The sequence below is a fragment of the Chelon labrosus genome (genome assembly GCF_963514085.1).
Source record: "Chelon labrosus genome assembly, chromosome: 22".
In the NCBI taxonomy this organism is placed as follows: Eukaryota; Metazoa; Chordata; class Actinopteri; order Mugiliformes; family Mugilidae; genus Chelon; species Chelon labrosus.
In genome coordinates, this window is record NC_140355.1 from 2,660,747 (window position 1) to 2,688,664 (window position 27,918).

Genomic DNA, 27,918 nt, shown 5'->3' on the forward strand with positions numbered 1-27,918 from the left:
TACTGTTACATCATGTAATGCTATCTTGTAAGACGTCATGTGAAGTTGTATCATGTGTTGCCATATCATGACAAGATATCACATTTCAGTCGGTCTGATTTTGGCATGTGACCTGACATCACAACACAACTTAGGAAGAATTATGTTAAGCCGCAACATAAAGTGGAGACAGACAGCAGGGTGTGAAAAACATAAAGATTTAATTTCAGTGAACTAAAGGTTATCAACTGCACTTATACTTTTCTACCTTGGTGTGCTCAAAGAAGATTCCAGCTCGCCTCCTTCATTCAAACACACACACCAGTGGTAGCAAACGTGCCACGCGAGGTACTCGTCAGCTTCGGGTTCAGTATCTTTCCCAAGGACCTTTTGGCACGCGGAGAAGCAGGGGATCAAACCACCGACCCTGCGATTAGTGGACCGTCCGCTCTGCCACTTGAGCCACAGCTGGCCACTAAGTAGTTGTGACAGTGCCGCGAGCTCCAGGAGGCATCAGGTGTGGACAAGTGAAGCCCATGCACCATCCAGAGATTCTTGCTCTGCCACTGCAAGGCCAGTGGGGGTGCAAAGGGGCGTAACAAATATCATAGTATATCTTATTTTATCATGCCGTATTATGGGCTGCCTCATACCATGTTTTGTCATTCACATCATGCTAGGTTTTTTCTTATGCAATAACACCTCACACATTATATTTTCATTATATAACACTGTGATAACAGAGTAGGACATTCAGAACCCTCAAGAATAACCGGTGTTGCAATCATGTGCATTTTGTTGCTTGTTTAATACATGAGGCTGAGAAGCATAAACGCTGTCTCTTACAAAGACTGTCGTGTATGGAAAAGGAAGAAACATTTCCTCGGCGTTGGGGGGATTTAGCAGACTATTGCGACAGTTCTGGTTTTAACATGTGTTTATCACGTGTCGTTTCCTGTCCCCACACTTACTCAAACAGTCGGAGGCAGCAGGTGATGAGATGAGAGCTGAGATGAGATCAAATTTTAATGATCCCTGTGGGCGAATGGCTCCTTTGCTGCAGGCTCTGAGGAGAGAAAGAAAGCAGCATCCTGGGTTCGTCACAAAGAACTCGCTGATTAAAGTTTTTTTTTTCGTTCTGTTTCACACACAGCTCAGTGTAAGTGAATGTCCGACGGATGTAAATGTGCCCTCCAGACCACCGGGCCTTCCAACATAGATTTATAGATTCATTTCATCATTTCATTTTGAGCCCCTAAGCAGGCTGGACATTGTTCTTGAGTCATTTGAGTCAAAGCAAAATTCTGAAAACAAAAGTAAATACAGTGACTTTTTAATATCATTTCCACTATTTACATAACTTTTCCCAGCAGTCTTTGTTCTAGTTTATTCTATTTTTAAATTTATCACATTTTCATATCGATGTGTCACATTGAAAAAGGACAAAAAACAAAAACATTTGCCAAACCATGTAATATGACTGAAAGTCACTTAAACAAACTTGCAAAACAGATTTTAAGAAGAAAAACTTTGAACATTAGATGAAATAGAATGACATTAGAATAAATATACTAAAGCCGGGCTGATCAAAATTCAACACAGTCACTTTAATAGGTGAAAAAATGAATTTAATAGATGAATTATTAATTATAGGGGTATTGTTAACACCAAGAAGAGAAATTTAGGCTATAAATCGTCATATTATCTATCTTTTAGACTTAGATAGACTTTATTGATCCACAAGGGAAATTGTTTGTTTACAGTAGCTCAGTTGCACATAAAAAAAAAACACTCTTGGAAAACACTAGTTAAAGAATATATATAGGTGTAATATAGTTAAAATAAAACAAACTAACATTATCAACAAAATAAATAAAATACAATAGTATACGCAAAATATACAAGATTTGCATATGTACAAAATTTTAATTTACATTTATTATTTTTTTTTATATTTTAATGTAAATTGCTAAACTACCAGGCTTTTCAACGGTGGCCTTTTAAATGAGAAAATCGTAACTCATAGTACTGTATACGATACTGACTTTTAGTTCAAATCCCACCCAGAGTAGCTTCATTGTCTAAACCGCTGTATCCATTAAAACCGCTTATTGGCCAGCCAATAAATAGGCCACGCCCTCCAGTGCCCTATCTTCCGCTCCGATTGGTTTGCTTTGCCGTCAGTCAAACGGGTGCGGCCCCTCTTCGGAGCCCGCTTTCCCCCCCTCCTCCTCCAGCAGGTTGGGTTGAGCGGTCTGCTAGGGGACCGTGGACAGCTCCCGTCAGAGGAGCAGAGTAACGCAGGAGGAGGAGAGGGCTGGATATGGGGGTTCCACCGCACAGGCCCGTACGATCGAGATAAAAAAAACACTTTTTCATGTGCACCTACCGGGGAAAACACACAAAGACAGCGAGCTGGAGAGGCCCTAGGAGGACGGGGAAACAACCGAGGGAGTGAAGGAAAAGGGGGAATACGACTACTGACCCATCCCGGAGCATCACGGGAGAAGCGGCGAGAGAAAGGAGGAGAAGAAGGAGAGATAATTCCGCTCGACCTGATGGACTGAGAGGACAGATGAATGAAGACTGCCTACACTAACGCCTATAGATGCCTGGCCAAGGACCTGGACGTTTATGCCATGAACACGGACATGACAATGGATGGCATTGGCAGCCTGCATGGCGGGGTGGCGGTGAGCTCCGTGGCCCCTGATGCGGAGCTGATGAGCGGCCACAGCCCGCACCACGGCCGCGGAGGCTCGTCCGTAGCGGGGGGACCGGGGGCGGCGGCGGCGGCTGCTGCGGCGGCGGCGTCCACCCTGCGGATACACCAGGACCTGGCCGCCGCCGCCGCCTCATCCCGCTCCGCCATGGTGTCCGGCATGGCCACGATACTGGACGGTAGCGGGGAGTACCGTCCGGAGCTGTCCCTGCCGCTGCACCACGCCATGAGCGTGCCCTGCGACACGTCCTCTCCCGGGATGGGGATGAGCGGCACCTACACCACCTTAACCCCGCTGCAGCCGCTGCCCCCCATCTCCACCGTGTCGGACAAGTTTCACCATCATCACCATCACCACCACCACCACCAGCGGCTCTCCGGGAACGTCAGCGGGAGCTTCACCCTGATGCGGGACGAGCGGGGACTACCGGGCATGAACAACATTTACAGCCCCTACCACAAGGACCACATGTCCGGGATGGGTCAGAGTCTGTCTCCAGTGCTGGGCAACGGCCTGGGCTCCATCCACAACACCCAGCAGGGTCTCCACAATTACGGCACCACGACGCACGGGACCCACGACAAGATGCTGAACTTCGACGCGCACCACACCGCGTCCATGCTTGCCAGAGGGGACCACCATCAGCACCGAGGCCTCGGTGGCACGGCCGGGATGATGCCGCACCTGAACGGGATGCACCACCCGGGGCACCCGGCTGCGTCCTCGGCGGGCCACCACCCCCACTCCCACCTCCAGTCTCCATCCCACGGGCCCGTGTTGGCTTCCACCCGGGAAAGACCGCCCTCCTCCTCTGGGACGCAAGGGGGGAACAACTCGGGGCAGCTGGAAGAAATCAACACCAAAGAGGTCGCGCAGAGGATCACGGCGGAGCTGAAAAGGTACAGCATCCCCCAGGCCATCTTCGCCCAGAGGGTGCTGTGCCGCTCCCAAGGGACCCTTTCAGACCTGCTGCGGAACCCCAAACCCTGGAGTAAACTAAAGTCAGGCCGGGAGACCTTCAGGAGGATGTGGAAGTGGCTGCAGGAGCCCGAGTTTCAGAGGATGTCGGCCCTCAGACTGGCAGGTAAGAAGAGAAAAATAACACCCCGCTGCGCCATGCTGGTGCTTTGGTTTGCTTTGTGCATTAGGACAAGAATTGAAATCAAGAATACTGGAAGCAAAGAAACAAAGGAACCTAGAAAAAATCTACAAAGTCACTAATTGACTTTTGGCGGCTTTGTTTTGGTCTTTCCTCGTGTCTCCTCACCAGCGCTGACTCTCCACTCCAATTTAGGTGAATGGAACTTATTTAGAATCACTGGTGTTATGATTACCATTATTGATCAATAACAAGAAGGGATCGATAGGAAATGACAAGGTCATGGGATTTCCCTCCAACAATCCCCTCTCTCTGCTTTGTGCAGCAGCCCTGACTCTTTTTTCCCCTGTCCCTGCATGCTGGGAAACACAGCTCTTCTGCTAAACATCAGTCAATCATTCGGCTCCAAATTCCGCTTTAATTAATATTAAATATGCTTGACTGAATTTGGATGAAAAATATAGAAAATAGTAAAGAAAGAGGAGCTGTAAAGAAGCAAACATGAATTCTTTAAATGAGGAGTTTTTAGTTAAGATTTTTAAAATAAGTTTAAACTCTGGAGCTGAGGACGCGCATTGTCAGTGTGGTTCAGGTGCATCATGCTTTATTTTATTATTGCCATCAGACACTTATAAGGGCGGTGTTGAAGAGAGAGAAAAGGGGGGGGGGGGGGGGTGAGAAAGAATCGGTGGCAGACAGGGAAGGTCGGAGGACGATTTTTTTGTTTGATTGCGTTGAGCTTGAAGCGATCAAACACTGTGACACAAACATCGGTGGGTCTGGTGCCCCCTCTAGTGAGGAACCTGTTTTCTGTCCCGTCAACAAGCCTCTATTGTCTGCAGGGGACAGCAGCCACAGCGGCAGGGACGGAGCAAAGGTAAAATGATCGTGTTTTTTTTTTTTTTAAGGGTCAGGTTAGGATTATATCCCCCTCTACAACGGACTATTTTAGTTGGAGGTCACTGCAGGGGAGACTCTTTCTGGTGAATTTTGGAAGCCACATTTTAATTTGAAGCCTTTTTTATTTTAATCCTGGAACAAGAGGGGAAAAAAAACATAATTTTCATTTAGCTGATTTATTACCGGACTTTAAACCTTTCACTGTGTTTTCATAAAAGCGAAAAAGAAATAATAATTTAGCACCATAATTTAGGTGATATGGCTCATTCTAATACTTTCTTTGAAATGAACTCCCTCCTTTTTTAACTGTTATTCTTCTTTTCACACTCTACTGTACAAATATTATTTTTGTTGCATGAAAAAATATATATAAATATAGAATATAAAAGCCAAAAAGGCAAATTAATATAAGAGTAAATACTATGGATGCTGATGAAGAGGGAGAAAAGACATATCAGGGATCAGAAAATGTGCGAACTGTGTTTAAATACTTCAAGACACTTTGAATAGCCCTGTTGCAGTTTTATTAAATGTGTTGCAGCTCTGTGATAAGCAGTTACCATATCTCACACTTTCACGTGCAAGGAAAAAAGAACTGTTTCCAGCGCCACAGAATCCCCTGGGCTTTTAAACGGATGACTTAATTTGCTCCACTTAGTTGGTTTATCTTACAAAGTTCCAAATCACCAAATTTAGGAGGCGTGTGGCTTTCACTGGAAATTGAAGTCACAGCTTTTGGGGTTTATATGCATTCCGGGCAGCACAGGATTGTGTTTCAACCAGTTGATTGAGACAAATGTGCCTAAAGCACTTATAGGTTGAATCTCTAAAATGACTGAAAGAGCTTGAAACGGTGGGATATTTGGGAATGTCCTGATCTGCGCAGGCTTCAAAATGTTTTGTCTCGTAGTTTTATGCAAACTGTGCCCGACCTCGCTTCCACTACCAGCACTTTGCTCCATTTTAACTTGTTGACTTAAGTTAAATATTTATTCCAAGATTTTACGATCGCTTGCAGCTGCATGTGCAGAACATCAGTGCTTTGAGTCTGGCAGTGGATTATGCAAAATGAAGAAATCTATCTCAAAATACCCCATTCTGAACATCAACATGATTTATGCCCATCAGTTAATTGTGTTTTGAGATTTAACTTGATTTGACTCTTGTATAGGAGCTCTAAAAATGCACCATTACACATAAACAGCCTCGCAATGTATACAGATAGACTTCAAATATTCTGGTATTAATATCACAGTACATATATTTTTTGAAGAAAATAAAGCAAGTATTACTATTAAACGTAAGCCATATGTAGAATCTATTTCCTTTTACAAAAACGTTTGCTGCAAGTATTTGAGTTAATTTTGCCTTCGATACTTATATTTGTGATGAAATATATCTGACCCTATAACCCACAAAAATCTTAAAACATACGCATAGTTTTTCTTTTATAATAGAAAATGTACCTTTGACAGTGTGTTACTGCACATATAGACTGTTTAGTGTGTAGCCCGACTTTATGCTACAGTAAATCCTTAAATATGAAGTTTTTACTAAAGATTGAAACACTATGCAGCTGCTGTTCCACAGTCTTTACTGTTTATGTTAGTATCACTACAATAAATCCGACATTAAACCTTCAGCATAAACCTTTTATGGCTATGCGTTAGATATATATTTCCAGGCAGTAGTGTTACTCAGAGGGTTATATGCTGGTGAAATCAACTAAATTGAAATAGATTCCTGCAGCACGACGACATGTGATGCATTGCTTCATTTGTGTATGCATGTGTTCTTTGGAATAACGTGTTTGTGATTCATTTTAAACGGACCAGACTTGTCAAAGAAAATGATGCAATATAACAGAATAATAAGATAAAAATATACTGCTCACTATAGGACACAGACTGGGATTTAGTATATATCTAAAATTGTCCTGGAGAGTTATTTTTTTAGTTTATTTAAAATTATAAAATTATAATCAATATTCTTAGGACTATATAGGGCTCATATCATACGCGTACACTCATAAAGTACAGTGAATTTTGCTTTAATAAGACAGAAACAAGCACGAAATACATGTAGCAGAATGGAGACGTAAGGAGGTGTAAATTTAAATTTATTGAAATGTTTATGTAGAAAATTTTTATAGGCGCAATTAAAAAAAAATACACAGATATACACAAAAATAAATATTATACACTTGAGTATCGTACACAGAAAACTCATATTAATTATAATAGTGTTCCAAAACCGTCTCATTCACTTCCCGGAGAATATAAACTTTAGTTAAATGAACAGCATGTTTGTCGGAATGTGGACTATTGATGCTGGAATGTCGATATTCCAACAACATTCAGCATTTTAATTATTTTTTCTTAAAGCAACGCCATAATAGTTCTATCATAGATGTGTGTTTTTAGTGTCTTAATAGTAAGTTTATGGAGAAGTCATGGCTGGTTTCATGTGACACATCCTAAGCTGATATTTACTGAGTGTGTCGTGTTACAATGTTTTGTCGCAATATTTGTTCAGTGCCCAGGCAGAAGGGGGTACAAATGTGACCTGGTCAACCGACTCCAATGCAGTTCCTCTAGTGGGTTTCATTGTGACCCAAACAGCTCAACGTGGATGGCTGATTCTCAAAAATGTGACTGTAAATCAGATTTTTTTAAGCAGCCTGGATTTGGTCAGCAGACGTTGACATGGATGAGATTATCTGTGAAAGATTTGACTGTAATTTGATTGGGGGGGGGGCTCTTTGATATTTTTATTTATTTATTTATTTTTGCGGCTGGGATTTGACAACGCAGGTTACCGGGAAAAGAGTGACAGTGGATGGAGGGTGGAGCTGCAGGAGCGCTCATGTGATCCGTGCTCCCCTGTGTGTTGTAAAATGTCATAGAACAGCCCCGCGCTTATATACTTCTGTTTGATGGAGCTGCACTCATCTGCTTTCCCTCCCTTTCTTTTTCAGCAGGACAAATGTAAACCTCAAGTCGCTGCAAAGGCTGGACATTTTAACTCCAGTGCCAATGTAAAACCACATTTGTTAAAATTCCTAACCTTTGAGGAATATAAAGAAGCTTGTCATCTTTTAAATTCAAGCACTTGGATAATTCTAAAGCGTTCTCATAAACATGCTATATCGCTATATAAAGCTAGCCTCCATTTGTTGACTAAAGCCAGGTGTGACGCTATAAGATCTATGGTAATTTGATAAAGCAGTGTGCTCAGTTTATCTCAGAAGTGTTAGCCTTACAACACTCTATATAGTTCGGATAGATGCCTTCCACTAAGCCATGAGTTTGTGACCAAATACAATTGTGTAATTATGTGAAGGAGCCCTCATATGTTTACGAAAACCCATGTGTTTGGTTGAAGATTAGCTTGCGCATAGATTAGCACAAAAACTGGAATCAGGGAGGCAGATTTGCTACCATGGCACCATCAAGTAAAGTAAAAAAGCAAAATAGCCTAGTCTATTTCAGTCACTTAAAGTGGTTGAAATACATGTTGTATTTTAAAGAGGCCTTGAAATGAAACTGTAAACGTAAAGGCTGGTTATTAGCCTGCTAGCTAGCTGTGTGGCTAATGTCCATCCGTTGCGCTAAGCTATGCTAAACACGTACTGGATTTATCTTTACCTGACATAAATTATATAGCTATGCGTTTCTTTGGTAAAAACATTATTAATTTAGCTCTGGAAGCGTAATCGTGTCCAGTGGTTTTATTTTATGTAATACATGTTCGCTGCACATTACATTTTCCACGGTTCTGCGCCTGGAAACAGAGGGAGCTGCAATTCCTAGATCACCAATACTACAAGCAACCAATACAGCTGAGGTCAAAAGTCAGCGCGGCAACACTCAGACAATAGATGGAGCAAATATTCCCCTGACCCTGAGATGAGCAGGGAGGACAGAGAGGAGCAGCATGCAGAGGGGGGAAAGAAAGGAAAGGATTTTCTCAATCTGCTCCATCCACGTTAATGTTCTGTACATTCGCCGCAATGAAAATGCCAGGAGCAGTAGAAATTAAGCTGAGAATCCCCGCATGTTAGTCCATTAGTTCTTTTTGGTTCTCTCTTTCAATTTCCTTTCTCTCCACATAGCCCTACTTTCGCAGTAATATCTCTGTAAGGGCCTCTGATTGTAATAAATGTGTTCCGTGGAAAATTCCTGGAAAGAAGTCTGCCAGTTGGTGCAGATGATAGAAAGAATAGAGACATCAGCTGACAATTCATTCATTCCAACTGTTAAATGTATTTGTTATGCAGACAACTGAAGTCAGCACACAGCCGGTAAAAATGCAAATACAAGAATTTTGTCTGTAGTCAAGGAAACCCACCCAAAAAAGAAAGTAAATAAATGTTCTAATAATAAATTTATATTTCATATTTGTGGTGGCTGCTTTTTCCATAACATAACCTAAAACAAGGTTTTATCCAGGGGATTTTCTAGGATAGTAGTAGGAATGATTGTAAAACTATGGATATAGTGATAAAACATCATTACACACATTTTTAATACCATACATGTAGCTTAATATGAGCGATGTTGGGATCAGCAGCCTGTAATCGAATGTAATTAGTGGTTTAGGGTGCAGAGATCAGCATATTAGACAATGTGGTGTCATCTGCATAGAAGTGAAGGGACAAATCCAGACGATTATTATTCATTTGTGTAGAAGAGGAAGAATGTGCACTCAGGTCCACTTGGCTGTTTAGTGCAGGTCCTGGCTGGCAGCTCGCCCTAGAGTTTCATTTTTAAACAGGAGAAAGTATGGAGGTGTTGAGCTGTAAGTGGGTTGTGGATGGAGTTTTGTGTACTGTTAGAGAGGGCGGAGTCGTCGGGCTAACTCCTTATGTTGTTCAGTTCTTTATAAATGGACATATGCATCTGTGTCGTATGGATAGATTCTTAAGTACTGTAGTAAAATGATATTTAAAATCCGATTTTCTGCTCATCATATTCAAAATTTAAACTTGTGGTATTGAACATAAAAGTAAAATGTGGCCATAAATGTATGGACACTGCTCTCTCATAGTTTGGGCTAAGGCCCATCAGGCAGAACTTTCTCAGAAATTAGCAGGAACTATAACACGAAGTTGTAGCATAGCATTAGCATTTTTACGTAATGTGAAAGAAAAAGTAGTTATCATTTCTGTCTGGTGAATCGTCCAATCAGAGCTTTGTAGGCGGGATTAATAATCAGGATGCCATCTTCCTAGCTAGCGACCTAGCTACTCCAATATCAACTAGAATGATAGAAACATTGTCAGATGGATGGGGCCGTAAAGCGTTTTGTGAGCTGGCTTGCAGAAATTAATCTTAAATGTCCACGGGAAACCATCCCGGCTTCTTTGCCAGTTTAAACTCTCACTGGTGGGATAAATGTATCAGTCACCAAACAGTCCTACACAGCTACATGCTAAACTATTGCGGAAAGGCTTCCAAGAGGAGTGTTTACATGATTTCTGTCTGCCAAGGACTCGCGACACAACTGGACTTAAAAAGAAGTAGAATAACTGTTTAACATGTTATGTCTAAACTTCCTCATCGGGTACAGAGATGTACACGTTGTACAATAATGCAATATATAATAAAAGAATACATGTGGATGTTGAATTATCTCACTCCAGCTTTCCCCCTGTGCATCCTTCTCATCTTCTATCTTATTTCAAAATCTGCTTCTTTCTGTCATCATTTTCTTATTCCTTGGACCTCTCTCCTTTTCTCTCTCTCCCTTTCTCTCTCTCTCTCTCTCTCTCCCTCTTTTGGGGGAAGGTATTATGTGATTGTCAGGGGAATTGAACACAAGAGCAGAGGCAGCAGCGGCCCGATGAATTATTGATGGGAATCTCAGCGTGACCCGCCTCGGTCTGCTCACTTCACTTCTTCTTCACCTCGCAGCCGGGTTAACCAGGCAAAATGGAGGGAGGGAGGGAAAGAGAACGAGGGACGGAGGAAGGGAGAGGAGGAGTCCATTGTTTGGTCGGAGGGCATCACAGTCGGTCCGTGACTGCAAGTGAATTACGGATGAAAAGAAAACAATGCTCAAATCAGTGCCCAATCAGCAAGCCTGCATTCTATGAGTTTAGGCGGTGTATTCACCATAATGTAAATTTGTAGAGCAGTGACATCACTGTCATGGCACACTCACCACAACGCTGCTCCCACTTTCTCTTTTAACACAAATGCTGCATTCATTCCTTTAAATGTTATCACTGTTTGATATTTCACATTTAAAGCTTAGCCATCACCCAGTATAGAAGGCTTTGAACATATACTACAACGGTTAGCACGATGCATTCACTTCTGGTTATGGGTGTTTTCATGGAAAATAAAATACAGAATATCACCAGGGATCTCGTTTCTGTAGACCAGACGACAATCCACTTGGAGTCAAATTGTGCTGAAAATCTGAATGACCCAGCCTAAATATTTTCCATTTTACGCATCCTGCTTCAAGCAGACAACAGTGCATTATTAATAAGCTGGACTCTGCTTTATGACACAGATTAACAGCAGGTACTGTGTGTGTGTGTGTGTTTGTTTCTTCCAGTTTCAGACTGTGGGAATACAGCTTGTGTCCGTTTTCAGGGTTTCTGTTCCTGCCTGCTGCATATTCACAGACTGCTATCGATCTGTAATAATGGATTTGAGGCCGCCGAGAGGAGACTTGCGATGTTTGTTTGTGTGTCAGCGTGAGAAGATTTGACAGACTGTGTTATCTCTGTCTTATCCTGTCGATAGCAGTTTTGGAGGGTGGACAGTAACATGGGACAAAGTCTGTCTCTGGGTCTTGGGTTGGCGCAGCTGCATATTCAAAAAAATGCCATGTGGACTTTTGCGTCTCCAAAAGAAGCTGTGCAAAGTCTGATAAATATGCTTAAGTGATTTCCCTTCAGTCAGCTTTGGTGGGTGATGAAGAAGTAAAAAAATATCTGGGGTGTGGAATTACAAAGAAGTGAGCTTACCAAACCTCATCGCTGTGAAGCACCAAGCTCCTTTTTCAAATCTGTAAACTCTCTACAACCTTCACTGTTGTTCCCAATAAGAATATCGTAGTGATTTTTTGTTAAGACTGTCCACACCAATTACGGTTGCCCCAGCGGCGTTGGGCCGGTAGATGTGTTGCTGGAGCCGTCTGAGTGGCTCGGGTTCAGAGGAGAAAATGGTCCTGTCGCCGCTTTATTAGGGCGGTCAAATCAAACGTGGCACCTTGACTCTGAACTCACTCAGGGGCAGAGTGCTCAGAGAATACACACCACGCAATCGGTGCTCCACATGCATATAGTACGAGTGCAGGTAGCTGCAGCGAGAACAGGAACACGATTATGTTCAAAATGGCATATTTGTGGTTTTTCCTAATTTACCCAATTCCTTTTAGCTGTGCATTAGTTCTAATATTGCACCACGGTATTGCTAAAAATGCATCATTCTCAAATTACAGAGACTACATTTCCCACCAGCCTGTTTTTTTTGTGTAACCCCTCTTCCATTGAAACATACCAGGCATTTCTCTACTTCCACCCCCAAATATAGACTCCTCAATATATATGAATCTGCAACTGTTTTTAATTATCATTTAATGATAGTGTGTATTAATCCCCCACTCAAAATAGTCCGCAAAAAATACGCTATTTAGTAGTACACTTTGACTAACATTTGCTAAAAACTAGACACAGTTATATGAGTCTGTTGACATTTTGGGGCTTGTTTCAACCAATACAGGGAAAAATAATAACTGTGTGCAACTGAGTCGTTCAACAATCAATCAGAGCAACGACGTGACATTAAGCTATTATGGCATTTTCAAAAAATGCCCCAATCGCTGTTAACTGTTCATCCTTTAACGTTGTTTCTCTCTCAGTATCGTTACAACAGATGCAATAGTGGACTCGAAACAGCTTGGTCCTCCAACAGCAGCCACCTTGTTGTAAACAAGTTGAACTCCATAGCACTCAGATAACTCAGATGTATGGCTACGTCGCTGTTATTCTTCTGTCCGTCACCACGTAAAGCCCGCCCCAACGATTTGATTGGCTCGGCAGATCTTTGCCGGAGCATAATCCGTTCCCAACAGAGTGACTCCAGGCAAACTGTCTGCTAAGTTTGACTGGCTTCCAGGCTAACAGTGTCCAGGAAATTTCTGAAATTTCAGAAATTCCCTGAGGTTGTCATAGGAGTGAGTTATCTCGTTCTGGGCTTTAAAATGTAAGTGTTTGCTAAAGCTATTGGGGTTTAATCGCCCCACAGAGTGTAATCACCTGTATTGCAGGGGAAAAGATGCGACTACTACGTACTGCATAATGGAAATATAGTATTGGGATATTATTTTTGGAGCGCACATAAAGACTTCAGTAGTCTGCAAATAAAGGCCTGCAGTAAACCGATTGGAGATGCTAACTCAGAAGCCAACAATGCAATGCTTTTAAAGTAACAGACAATCCATAACAGAACGAAAGCACTTTGTAATTGGGAATTAGGTCGTTGCTTTTTGTTGCAGACTGATTATTGGAAATAATCAGTGATTAGCACATATAAAACAGTATTTCACTGTTGTTGAATTCACTTGAAATCAGTCGCCTAGTCACCTAATCAACGCAATGATTTTTGTCTTTATATTTTTAGCAACGTGATGTGTCGCAAAAGGAAAGGGTTATTCTGTAAACAATAAAATTGATCAGTTTAGAGATTCCACTATGTATTTACTGATGTTATCAGTGTCTCAGGCCCAGTCAATATTGAAAACACATAGTAATTTAGGTCAGAAATAACATGGAAAGCACGGATGTTAGTTCATGTTGTGCTTTTTTAGAGGGGATTTAGAATTTATTTATCAATTATAGCGCTTTTAAATAGACTCAACATTATGTGCCTTATTTTCTGGCCAATTGTTTTTTCTTTTCTTTTTTTACATTTAATTTATTTTCCTCTTGTTCTTTCTGCCTTTGTTTCCCCTTTCTTGTGTTCCCTTCCGCTCTCACCTTCATTAGTATTGGTGTCACAGCACCGCTCAAATAACTCTGTCCAGAGGCGTAATGAACGACGACAGGCAGGACAAACCTGTCAGGCCGCGGGCAAGGTTTACGGTGAAAGATAAACAGTCTTAAACAAAAGGGAAAATGAACACACACAAATTGGATTTTTTATGACAAAAAACATGTATGTACCTCTAGCAATGAATTTTTCTTTTGAATATGATTGTTATTACTAATATTGGTATAATTATTATCTATATTATTAGCAGCAAGGATATATAAAAAGTAACAACAAATGTACCGTAAATTCCGACTATAAGCCGCTCCTTTTGTCACTTGCTTTGGACCCTGCGGCTTATACAACGGCGGATGGATTTTTACAGCTAATGGTCACCAGGGGCGCACTATCATGTCATAGACGATGACACGAGGAGCGGTTTATAGTCGGGTGCGGCTTATATATGGCACAATCTGTAGTTTCCCCAAAATTTAGCTGGTGCGGCTTATATTCAGGTGCGCCTTATAGTCCGGAAAATACGGTAATAGAAAAGTATTGCACAGACTGTCTCTAAATCAGTTATTATTTGTTATTATTAAATACAATTATATACTATTTAACACACGTACTAATTATTTGTAATTCTGTTGTTCAACTACTTAGTTTTACGCTGGATCCCAACAAGCTCCCGACAAGCTTGATCCTTTCAAACTTAAGTTAGCTGCAGTATTTATAGCGGAATCATTGATTTATATTTTCCTCTCCAACGATTACACTCTTGGGGCGGCACAGTGGCGAGGTGGTTAGCACTGATGCCTCACAGCGAGAAGGTCCCGGGTTCAAATCCATGGGTCTGCGTGGGTTCTCTCCCGGTACTCCGGCTTCCTCCCACCATCCAAAGACATGCTCATTAGGTTAATTGGTGATTCTAAATTGGCCGTAGGTATGCGTGTGAGTGTGAATGGTTGTCTGTCTCTCTGTGTTAGCCCTGCGATGGACTGGCGACCTGTCCCGCCTCTCGCCCGATGACAGCTGGGATAGGCTCCAGCAGACCCCCGCGACCTTTAACAGGAATAAGCGGGTACAGAAGATGAATGAATGAATGACACTCTTCACATATAAAAACAAAACAAGGGGATCCATCACTAACGTTCTTGTTCTTGTTAGTAAATAACCCTTAAAATGCATATTGAATTCTATGTCAACATCGGACATGGTTTTAGAAAACAACAATAACGGCTGCTAATAAAATGGTGAATGACATTACTGAGGCACCGCACTACAAAAATTATTGTGCAACTCTTTCTGTTGATTCATTCAAGGCTTTTCGCACAGACGATCATGTTACCTTTACAGATTGACTATAAACTATTGGCGTATCCTTGAATGCTGTACTGCTGCATCAGAAGGTGTTCCCCAAGGTTCCACATTGGGGCCACTTTTGTTCTGTTATCCACAACAGTTTAACCAGTGCTTTTTGCTTGTGGTTGTGGGCGGCTTGTGGGTGGTTGTGGCTCAGTAGGTAGAGCGGGTTGTCCACGAACCAGAGGGGTTAGCGGTTCGATCCCCGGAATGTGCCTCATGCCGAAGTGTCCTTGAGCAAGACACTGAATCCCCAGTTGCTCCCAGTGCGTGGCACTGGTGTGTGAATGTGTGTGTGCTTGTGTGACCGAATGGGTAGATGTGACTGTAAAGCAATAGGTAGAAAAGCGCAATATAAAAGCAAGGCCATTTACCATTTACCATTTTTACTCATATGACAAAATCATCTAATCCCACTCATAAGTACAAACCTTTGAACTCCCACAGTCTGCCTTTTGGTGTTGTTCAGTTCCATTTAACTCGACTTAAGTTGTTGTTAAATGAAGATGACTCTAAGTTCTTGCTATTTTCGTAATGTCCGAGAGTTGCATCTAATTTTCCTAAAATGTTAACTGCTCTAGGGGTTGGAATTAAAATAGTAGCACAATATATTGTTGTACACGTATTTAGTATTTAGCTATCTTTTTTTTATTATAATTATCAATAATTGTACCGTTATTGTCCTGCAGTGATGCTCCTGACTAGTACCTAAAGAAGCTGAATATTGTATACCATTGTGTTTTATGTTTTGTCACTGCCTCTGGAAACTATATTGTTCCCTATATACTGCTGCTAAGTGGCCATCTCTGCTTGTCCGCTCACTGGTTGACTTTTACATATTTTACATATACAGCATATCCTGCCTTGTGATGGTTCCTTAACTAAATCCGACTACCTAAGTCACAACACAATCAGGCAAAAACAAACAAGCAAACAAAAAAACAAAAAAAAGATCTTTTTAATACACTCTTTTTTTTTGTGGAATAATATTCAGGACCATCTTGAATTGTCAGTACTGGTGACAAAGATTAAGAAAATATGATTTTTGGTTAGTTCCTCCTAAATATGCACTATAATAATCCATTTTTACTTTATGCTCAGTCGATTATATTTCTGTTTGCAGCTGACGGTTCTCTGTATGTAAATGTACTGATATGTATATATAACCGATCAATGTGCTGATGGTCAGATACTGAGACTGGACACAAACAAGGAAGTGAACCCACATCCTTGTTGTTGTCCTTCCTGCTCCTGTCTCCGCTCATGTTGTTGTTTTCCTCTCTGCTGTGTTCTCTCGGCCTGTCTGTGTGCTTTTTCCGAGGTGTGCGTTGGTGTGTATGTGTGTGTGAAGCAGCAGTTTGGGCTCGGCCGTGCGTGTGGATGGATGACGTGGATCGATGGCTGTAATCCCGAGCAGATTAAAAGAGCATTAATACTGGCAACGATAACGTAAACGGTGCGGACCCAGATCTCCATTGATCTGCAGGAACCTGATCCAGACCAGTTCCTGGAAGAGATGGGGAAGGGGGGTGTAGACAGGGAGACGGGGAGAGAGAGCTGACAGCATACAATAGAGAGAGAGCGAGAGAGACAGGCTGAGACAGGCTGCATTTGAATGGCTCCAACTGCAAAATAATAATAACATCATGGACAATGCCATGACTAATGTGTAATTATATACAAAATTATGTCAGTTAAAGGTGTGTATTCACATACATCACAGTATAAAGCTTTCCAGAGGCAGTGTCTGCTTCAATACATGAAAGTCACATTTGCATCAAGCGGTGACACTGAAGCTAAGCCATGAAGAGCTGAAACACTCAATATAAATGTTGACTTTGGAACCGATCTATTTTAACCAAGTAGTTTAGTTGTTAAATCAGTCAAGAGCAGATTGACTATATCTCACTAAAAGATTCACCTGAATGGATTTGTCTGTAATTTACATATGTGTGCGTAACTCATGGGAGAAGCTCAAAAAGCTTTTTCACCATATGCACTAGAGCCAAACTGATACTTGAGTTTTGGAATTGATGCGGATAGCTATTTTTAGGGAGTAAAATATTCTTGTATTAATATATCAGTGGATAAACTGCATATAGATTATACAGTACAGAAAATATATATTCTTGTAGTGACCCCTTAAATGTTGTTATCAAACACAACAAATATATGTAATGGAGGCAAGACATTTTACAGTTTAACAACAAGATTTGTTATCCTACATATAGTACATACAGCGACCAGGCATAAAATTATGACCACTGACATGGAAGTAAATAACCATCTTGTAACAAATCAGTGTTCTGCTGGGAAACTTTTGGACCTGGCATTCATGTGGATGTTACTTAGACATGTACCACCCACCTAGACCAGACCAGGCACCCCCACTCCATAGCAATGACACTCCTTGATGGCAGCAGCCATCCCCAGCAGGATGCAGCCTGACACAGACACACACACAAGAACACTTTAGGAACAACTCAAAAAACAGCACAAGGTGTTGACCTGGCCTCCAAATTCACTAGATCCCAAACTGATCAAGTATCTATGGGATGATCCACAGAGGCCCCTCCACTCAACCCATAGGACCCAAAGGCCCCCACTAACAACATTCTGTTGCCAGACACCACAGGACACCCTCAGAAGACCCATGTCCATTCTCTGATGAGTCACAACTGTTTTGGAGGCACAAGGGAGATCTACACAATATTAGGAAGGTGGTCATAATGTTAGAAAAACAGTCTCTTATATGCACCACTGAGCAACTTTCATCCAAATGAATGAGGTGGTATCAAGTAATTCAGTATTAATGCCTTCTTACTACTCCTATGGTATCAGCCAACAGAAGTTAGCCTGCAGTACCGTGACCACTTCATCTGTTTTCTATGACGTCTTCAGTGATACATGTTTATATTCAGTGACTATTCACATATTAGTTGCTACTGTTGAAGTTGTCAACATAACTGCCAACATGTTGGGTTAGGTTAGCCAACATAGCTAAGCAACCTACAGCAGAAGGCTGCTAGTACAGTCACAACTGGACAAAAGGAATTACTTTTGAAGATTTTGAAGATGCATTTACACCATGAGGTCTTGTCTCAGATATGTCCACGGACCACACTGTCCTGTTTTGGAATGCTTTATGCTCAAAATGACATTTGCTCTTGTGTTAAATCTGGCTATTTACTTTCATCTGTCGTCTGAATTTTTACTTTTCTTATTGGAACTTCAGTGTTTACTTTATCTCCCAGACATTTTTCTTCTTTTTTAGTTTGTGCGAATGAAGTTCAACTCAAACTGAAATTTACCAAGAAACGAAAAACCAATCTTAAAGGTCTTATCATTGTCATTTTTATTATTCCCGTGCTCACCTCCTCTAGGTTCGGTGGTAAAAGCATTAAAAGCAGCCAGTTTGATGTGTATCAGACAGATGGGTTTGAAGGGAATCCTCTATTTGATTGGGCCACATAACTGGATTCATTAAGCTGAATCTGTCTGTTATTGGATTACGTTTCATATTGGATGGATGGGATCCAGTTGTAGATATTACAGCCTTTAATGGAGACAGGTTTAGCAGGAGAGAGTGGGCAGGGGCATGTCGGTGGAAAAACTAAAGATGAAGACAGAAAAATAAAGATAGAAATAAATAATTGCAGGAATGAAGCACTTAATATTTTTGGATATTTTAAGAAAAAGTGTGATTAGAATGGAGTCACGCTAAATACAATCGAAACAAAGAAAAAGAAAATGCACGTCCGTCAGATCAGGAAACCTGATCAAGTCGTATCGCTTGCCACCGATCGTTGGGAGACAAACACAGTGGTGAGCGGTTTGCCAGGTTGTCCATTTATAGCCGCCCAACCTCTTTTTGATCAATCAGCGATTACAATACAATCTATTGATCAGAGACTACTATCTCTCTGACCGTGTTTGCTCTCTGCTGGATCCGTGCGCCGTGAGACGGAGCGGCGATGGCTTCAGGCCTCCAAAAAAACATTGCCGATAAGAAAAGGTACTGAGAGGTCAGTTAACTCATCATCTATTAGTGTGTGTGTGTTGGTGTGTGTGGCATGTCCAAAAAGAGCTTCCCTCTGACTAATCTGCCCTGTCAACATTCAGCAGGTTAAAGGTTAGTGAATGTTTTCCCTGGGCCGTTTAGTACTTTCTCTCCAGAGAAGTTCATATTCAACATATTTTATTGAATTTTAACCCTTTAAGTCTTAGATAGAGATGTCGTTTGTTGTCTGGGCATTATTACTATTAGAGAGGAAAGCGATCCATGGATTCTGTCGGTTTGGATTTAATACATTGGAAATTCTGAGGTTCTGAGTTTTGGCACAACAGCAGCAACCATTCTTCAGTAGATGCAGGAATGCATAGCTATCGCTGCATAATGCTAGCTGGTTCGATTTCTGTCTGACTTCATCCCAACTTGGTCTGACGTCCTAAAAACGCAGGCAGTGAGGATCTATTGAGATGAAGGCAGCTGGAGGGTTTGGAGGCAGACAGCGCTGATCTCCATTGACCTGACACCCTCTCAGCTGATTTGTTGTTTTTGCTCCTGTTGAATTCAGGAACTGCATAGAATATATAGCATGTTTTGGGTCAAAACAAAAAATTCTGTTAATGGGGACATGAGGATTGTGTACCGAGGTCAGATTATCTGACAGGTCATTAACAAAATAGGCTTTTTGTCTTCCTTTTATTGTGTGTTTGACTACATATTAATGTTTTCATTTGATTTATGTAACCTGAGAGGGACAGGTGATGAGTTAGGATGTGATAATCGGTGACAATCTGATATGATTTACATCAGAATCAATGTATAAAGGAAGTTGGACCATGAAGAGATCACAGATCGATTTAACAGGTAAACCTGTCATAATTAAAACTACAGGAGATTGCGAAGAAACCGCTGAGTGGTTTCAGGAAACATTTTATCAAGTCGGATCAGATTGTTGTCTGTTTTTCACAAGCACATTTCACACAAGTGGCCATGAGTGACAATGTTTAGCAACTTGCCTGTCTGCAAACAGAGCTGCCAGTGAGCAATGTCATCATTCATTTATAGTAGTGGTCGATGGTCTTGTATTTATGTAGGGCTTTTACAACTCAGGGTTCAGTGTCCAACCGATAAATGGAAGGCGTCTTTAAGGTTTTTAATGACTCCTAGGTGACATGGTTATGTAGCCGCTAAATGCTAAACTAAACTCTAACCCCAAAAAGTTTACCTGCTAGTTGCTAACTGTGTCTGTCAACTGTTTAGTGTAGCTGAGAACATAGTATACAATGGGTGATGAGGCTGAACCAAAAAATTTAAATTGAAAATGAGCTGAACAAATCTATAATAATAAATTAAATGCGCTAAAAACCTGCAAGAGCTACAAGTAGTAATGTGGAAATGTTAAAATATGGAATGCGGTATTTCTGATATATTGTGGAGCCAGTTGCAGGTGAACCCTCCAGTGTTGCATCTGTGTTTAAACATGTGTTTGCATGTGTGGGAATGCTGGATGCATTTTCATTTTGGAAAAGAAAAGACATAGATATCTCTCCTTCTGCTGCAGTTGCTCAATAGAACGTGCAACCTTGTCGGGCAGTTCAGCTCCTGGAGTTCTCAACAGCAATAAATGAAAAAAATATAATTTATAAACAACACAAATAGAAGCAAGAGCACAGACGCGGACCAATGTTTAACACATCGTTTATTAAAAACTGACGTTGGCATTCTTGTTACTGTTGTTGTTTTGAATATACAGCAGTATATCGCTTAATAACAGATGAAAACAGAAGACCTGAGACAAGATGGAGAATGAGAGTAGAAGACAGAAAGCCAGAAGGAGAGCGAGGGAGGCGGATGACATCAAACTCCTCTGAGGCCATTTCCTCATCAGCTCAATGACATCACTGAGCCAACAGGGGCTGTGATTGGTCAGCACGTTTGTCCTGGTAAACAAGTTGAGATACATTACTGTGTGTGTGTGTGTGTGTGTGTGTGTGTAAGCAGGCAGAGAGACCTTTGTCCGGTGATGTCACCACAGACCGTGTGGACATACAGATTATACGCTGATAAACCATATCTGTGCATACACACACACACACACACGCACACACACAGATTCAATGATTACACACTCTGGACTCTCCTTCTCAGTCCTTCTTTGTTCTTCAGTACATTCAGTACACATTCATCAGTGTAGCACCCACCTAGACCAGACCTGGCACCCCCACCCCATAGCAATGACACTCCTTGATGGCAGCAGCCATCCCCAGCAGGATGCAGCCTGACACAGACACACATACAAAAACAGTTTAGGAACAACTAAAAAAAAAAACATGAAGAACAGCACAAGGTGTTGACCTGTCCTCCAAATTCACTAGATCCCAAACTGATCAAATATCTGTGAAATCCATATATATAAATGGATGTACAGTCGCTCCTTTGCAGTGCATACTCATTTAACTAATTAATTCACTTGTCAACAAGCATGTAGCCTATAGTGGCTTTCTAAGGAACAACAGGAAGCTAATTGCTAACTTTACTAACTACTAAGGCTGATGGGAAGGCATTAGTTTAGCAAGTATTTGGTGATAAAGCACAGCCAAATTTAAAATTTCCCCTGATTATAGTGTAAGGCATTTGGATTTCATCATGGGGTGTGTTTTTAACTCCACGGCACTCAGATGTGGATTACTACGTCGCTGTTACTCTTCTCTCCATCAGCGCATCAAACAATTTGATTGGTCCATCAGATCACTGATTATGGCCCATGCACAATCAACTCCCAATGGAGCAACTCCAGACAAATTGGCCCCCGCCAAAATGTCGTGGGAGGTGGAAGCTCAGACCGGCTTCCAGGTTAAGTGAAAGTGAAATTCATGTCTTTGTAAATTGAATCTCTGAGGTTTGAACCACCGGTTACAACATCAGTAGAAGGCAAGGTGTAACTCTGGGCTCTGGAGACGGTAGTAACCAGTATTTGCTGCACCTCTGAACAGTTTCACTTTTTTAAACAGTAAAATAATTAGTGCTGCCTCGTTTGTCAGTTGATTGACATGCACTAACAATTTATTTGGTAAAGGGGAAATAGGAGGATACATTCTTAGTGATTCATTCATGCTCTCAGTTACTCTGTGTGTGTTGCTCCATTTCCAGTTATCTTCTCAAAACGGAAGGAGGAAAGCATCGTGGTGCATTAAGCACGACCACACACACGCACACACACACACACATACGCATGCAGAGGCTTATACAGTAGTGGAGTGCTGATTGCTAAGTGCTACAATGCTGTGTGTCTGAGTGCTCAGATATGATGCATCAAGTATGTTTGCCAGGCTGCCATGCTGAGTTTTAGCATCTTTATACACTGTACATACACTGCAGTATTTTAACTGCTTGTAACAATATCCACAACTTTACATCCTTGTTTTCTACGATTTGGGCATTTAACTTTGTTGATGTTGTTTTCATACAGTGGTACATTGTGTATCACATTAAACAAACGCAGCTTTCAACCAGCGGATGTTGCATAGTAACACATCCTGTCCACTAGATATTTTAAACATGGTTTCTGTAGTAATGAAACAGGAAAAGGACTCGAGAAATAGACAGTGACTTGCAGTGATCTATCAAGTGAAACTAGCAACGGCAGCCAATCAACTTGTTGGTTGGTGAGCTTTGTAGCTCACTGAAAGCATCTGGATCAAACGTACCATAAGAATGATTTTATCGTTGCTTGATTAAAATGTTTAGAATGTCTTAATTCATGGTGCAGCTTTGTGGTCCCCTTTGCAACCAGAGTGGCCTTTATTAGTAGGCTCTCTGAGTATCTCGACTGATCATGTGATATTGCTATTGACCACATATTTTTTTTTTTTTTCCTGCACATGGTTAAAATGGCTGACGCTGTCATTTTGAAATGAGTTTTTTTATGGGGAGTGGTGTTACCCAAAAGACAAGATCGAGGCCACATGCTTTATCTTTCAAAAGAAACATCAAGGAAGCTCCTTCTTAGGACATTTAAAGAATGTGTTAGTGACACAGACCGATTATATTTGATAGAGCATGATTTGTACAAGATGATTCCATTCATTTACCCATTAACAATTATGTATTATGAATGAATTATATGCATGATTCAAAAGCCTAGATAAAAACTTACAGAAAATGTTATTTATTTATTTATTTAGCCACTAACAATGGTTTAATATTAATGGAGTCGACAGTAGACTTGATTTAAAAGCTTTGATCCCTTACTTCCTTTAATTTAGCTTGCTAAGAGGCTCACAGTGACAGTGGTAGCATACTGACAGTTAGCTAGATAGTTGGTATACTGTTTACCATGTTTACTGTTTTAGTAAGAGTATTATTTCCCTTTGCTAATTAGCACATACTACAGCTGAGATGTTCTAATTAATTAAATTCTAATGATACAGGAGGACAGAGTCATCTTTAAATTACACTACATAAGTAAATTTAAAAAGGATGAGTTTTTAGTATTGGATTCTTGTCTTACAGTGGATCATTATATTTTGAACGGGTTGCAATGCTGCAGTTTTACAGCCTGAAGTAGCTACACTCAGTTCTTATATATGAGTCTGGTAACACTTTTATTTTATTAAGGAGGGTTTCAACCAATACAGGGAAAACAATACCTCTGCTACAACCAATCAGAGCCATTATGTTGTAAACTAATTCAACTCTGCAGCGCTCAGATGTGGTGGATGTCCATCAAGACCTAAATCCAGTGTTTAAAAAAGACAACTGGACTGTAGAGGTTTTTGACTCTACAGTCCAGTTGCCTTTTTGGATACACCATGACCTGGATGACTAAGAACCTTCACAGACATATCACCAACGGTTTGATTGGCCCAGCAGATTATTTGTTAGAGCATAATCAGTTCCCAACGGAGGGTCTCCAGACCAGCTTTCCGTCACAAAAGATTCGAAGTTTGTCTGGCTTCCAGGCTAGTAGTTTTAGCATAAATTCCATAAATGAAAAGTATTACCCGTCTGGGAAACTTGACAGCAGACCACAGCATTGGGCTATTGTGGGAGTACCGAGACAGCAGAGAGAATTAAATGACAGATAACAGTCATGATTATTGGGGTTGGGAGGGTGTGACATCACAACGACATCACGCACATTAACAGTGTCACAGATGACTAATGATTGAATCCAAACATCACTCAGCTCTGCTGGCTCATGACGCCAGGCGCCACACACAAGCAGTGGAGTGTACGTCGAAGGGCGACTTTACTACTTACCCTGCACTTATATGCCCTTTGTGTAATGGATACCAAGGCTTAAGTGGTAATGGTGCAATAAAAAAAAGAAACAGAGAGAGAGAGAGAGAGGAGGAAGAAGAGAGACAGAGAAAGGAGAAGGAGGGAAGGAGGATAGAGGAGGGCCAGGAAGATGAAGGAGAGGACGAGGCAAGGAGACGTGATGGGAGAAAAAGAGGGGGAGAAGAAGGAGTTAGAGAGGCGAAGAGGAACGACAATGGAGAAGACCGTCAAAGAGATAATGGAGACAAAAGAGAGATGAAAGAAAACGAGTAGGGGAAGAATGATGGATGAGACGCTAAAAGAAGAACAGACTAACCGAGGCAGAAAAAAATAATAGTGATAGAAGAAATAGTATTGAAAGACAAAAGTGAAAAGGAAGAGTGCATTAAAAAACAAAATGACACACTAAGTCTGAGATAGACACTGGAGATGGTAGATGCAGAGATAGATAGAGCTCTCCAGGTGGAGGCAGCCCTTTGTGCAAGAAATCATTTTTTCTCACAGAATGAAGCCTGTCTGTCTGAGTCTGTGCAGTCCTGACAGACATCTGTGGTTTTATATTCTGCTATATTGATCCCCAATCTCTGTGCTATGTCTCTTTTTTCATCTCTTGCTGTGTCACTCTGTCTTTACCTCTCAATCTTTACCTCTGTCTACAGTATTTCCCATAAGTTTTCGTGAGGCCCTGCAATTCTTAATTCCATATATATATATATACATATACACTATATTACCAAAAGTATTCGCTCACCCATTCAAATGATCAGAATCAGGTGTTCTAATCACTTGGCCTGGCCCCAGGTGTATAAATTCAAGCACTCAGGCATGCAGACTGTGAAACAAGACATTTGTGAAAGAATGGGCCGCTCTCAGGAGCTCAGTGAATTCCAGCGTGGAACTGTCATAGGATGCCACTTGTGCAACAAATCCAGTCGTGAAATTTCCTCGCTCCTAAATATTCCACAGTCAACTGTCAGCTCTATTATAACAAAATGGAAGCGTTTGGGAAAAACAGCAACTCAGCCACGAAGTGGTAGGCCACGTAAAGTGACGGAGAGGGGTCAGCGGATGCTGAAGCGCATAGTGCAAAGAGGTCGCCGACTTTCTGCACAGTCAATTGCTACAGAGCTACAAACTTCATGTGACCTTCAGATTAGCCCAAGTACAGTACGCAGAGAGCTTCATGGAATGGGTTTCCATGGCCGAGCAGCTGCAGCCAAGCCACACATCACCAAGTGCAATGCAAGGCGTCGGATGCAATGGAGTAAAGCACGCCGCCACTGGCCTCTAGAGCAGTGGAGACGCGTTCTCTGGAGTGATGAATCACGCTTTTCCATCTGGCAATCTGATGGACGAGTCTGGGTTTGGAGGTTGCCAGGAGAACGGTACATTTCAGATTGCATTGTGCCAACTGTGAAATTTGGTGGAGGAGGAATTATGGTATGGGGTTGTTTTTCAGGAGCTGGGCTTGGCCCCTTAGTTCCAGTGAAAGGAACATTGAATGCTTCAGGATACCAAAACATTTTGGACAATTCCATGCTCCCAACCTTGTGGGAACAGTTTGGAGCGGGCCCCTTCCTCTTCCAACATGACTGTGCACCAGTGCACAAAGCAAGGTCCATAAAGACATGGATGACAGAGTCTGGTGTGGATGAACTTGACTGGCCTGCACAGAGTCCTGACCTGAACCCGATAGAACACCTTTGGGATGAATTAGAGCGGAGACTGAGAGCCAGGCCTTCTCGACCAACATCAGTGTGTGACCTCACCAATGCGCTTTTGGAAGAATGGTCAAAAATTCCTATAAACACTCTCCTCAACCTTGTGGACAGTCTTCCCAGAAGAGTTGAAGCTGTAATAGCTGCAAAAGGTGGACCGACATCATATTGAATTCTATGAGTTAGGAATGGGATGGCACTTCAGTTCATAGAATGAGTAAAGGCAGGTGAGCGAATACTTTTGGTAATATAGTGTATATGCAACAACATACGCACAACATTGTTTGAAACGTGCAAATATATTTCCAATTCAATTTGATTTGACCACGGCGGAGTAAATTAGACCCTGACAGGCCGCCATAGTATTACCATTTACCATTGTATGGGAAACCATGGTCTATGTGCCCCTAGACTCTAACAAAAGAAAAATAAAGGCTAAACAGTGAATTGTTCTGCCTGGTAGCTTAGCTGAGATTTTGTCCGAACCATGGATTTTAATAAGGTGGTGGATAATTTAGCTCAGGGAATAGTGGACAGTGATCTGTATGCTCTGATGAGTTCACTGACAGACTTACCAGACCAGAGTTACCTAGCGCACATGCATGGCTAACCCACATAGCACCATCAGTATGTTAGCTAACAGACAAGGTGAACTGTTTACATTTTACGTAATGCTAATGTAAGCGTTGTGGATGTAGAAGCGTATTAGTAAAGAGGATGCTGACACTAGAGCTCATACTCATAAGTTTTGGTGAGGTCTTCAAACACAACCATCAATTATCTAATCAAAAAACAAGCTGAAACAAGGACAACTGGACTTGTAGAGTGTGTTGAAGATGTTTCTTCACTCATTTAAGTAGCCTCTTCAGTTCTAAAAGACTGATGGACAGTTGGGGTTTAAATAGGAAAGTCTATGGGTGTTATGTACCAAGAAACCTTAAATGGTTTCCGTTTTAAAGCATTTTATATGCAATATTAGTGTAAATGGCTAGATAACTAGCCATGTGAGTTCCCCATGGTTTCCAGTTTGACATAGATGTTTTCCTTTATTCCTCTTTCTTACTATGTATCTTGCGTAGAAAACGTTGTTGTCCTCATAGGAGTTCCAGGTTGACAAGACCCACAGATGTTCCTATTTAAACCTCATCTCAAAGGAAAGCAACACACAGTATAACACAACTGAATCCAAACGAAATTTATATTTTTTTAATGGGAGTCGACTGGATTCAGAGACCTGGCATCTAGTGAGTTAGTGCTGTTGCATTTTAAACTACTTATGCACTGGCTTTAATTTTGGGCCATGGTTGTTTCCATTTGGTCCTGCAAAGTATACTGTTTCTGTAATAGTTCTACTTTAAGCCGCTTTTGACAAACACCACTTCCCAAAAGGCTAAGAGGTTTAAGGTCAGCTTGACTGACTGAAGCCTGGTGCCACATTTTTAAGCCACATTTTAATTGCAACTGGCGGAACAGAACAGGGATTCAGGCGTCTGCAGAGGACTTGCACTTTACTAACACAATTAAAACAACCTAGTTTTTGTTTAGCCAAAATATTTATCATTATAGAAAGAGACGGTTGGGGTCATCATATATTATGGCCAGTTTGTTTGTTTTCTGAGCTGTTACAACACTGTGATGTGAATTTGGCACTATTTTGTGACTAACTTGTGCATTTCTTATGTACTTTGCATTGTGGGAAGTGGGCAGCAACAGGACTCGCCAAGCCAGCAAATGCAAGGCACAGTGGAGACTAAAGATGTCATAGAGAAGCTACAAGGCTATGATCCATCTTTGTGCTATGTCTGTGCTGTAATGGCTCTGCTGAGCTATTCTCTCTGTCTCTCTCCCTCACTCTGTA

At 41.5% G+C, this 27,918-nt stretch overlaps 1 protein-coding gene across 1 annotated transcript in view; it reads left to right on the plus strand.

Annotated features, from left to right (window-relative positions):
- Positions 1 to 2,558: 2,558 nt before the first annotated feature.
- onecut2 (one cut homeobox 2) overlaps positions 2,559 to 27,918 on the plus strand; it is a gene marked incomplete at both ends in the record, with an annotated part of 33,386 nt that continues 8,026 nt past the window's right edge. The window contains one exon of the mRNA XM_084571842.1: positions 2,559 to 3,786. Coding sequence (XP_084427968.1) covers positions 2,559 to 3,786 — 1,228 coding nt within the window. The remainder of the gene's footprint in view (positions 3,787 to 27,918) is intronic.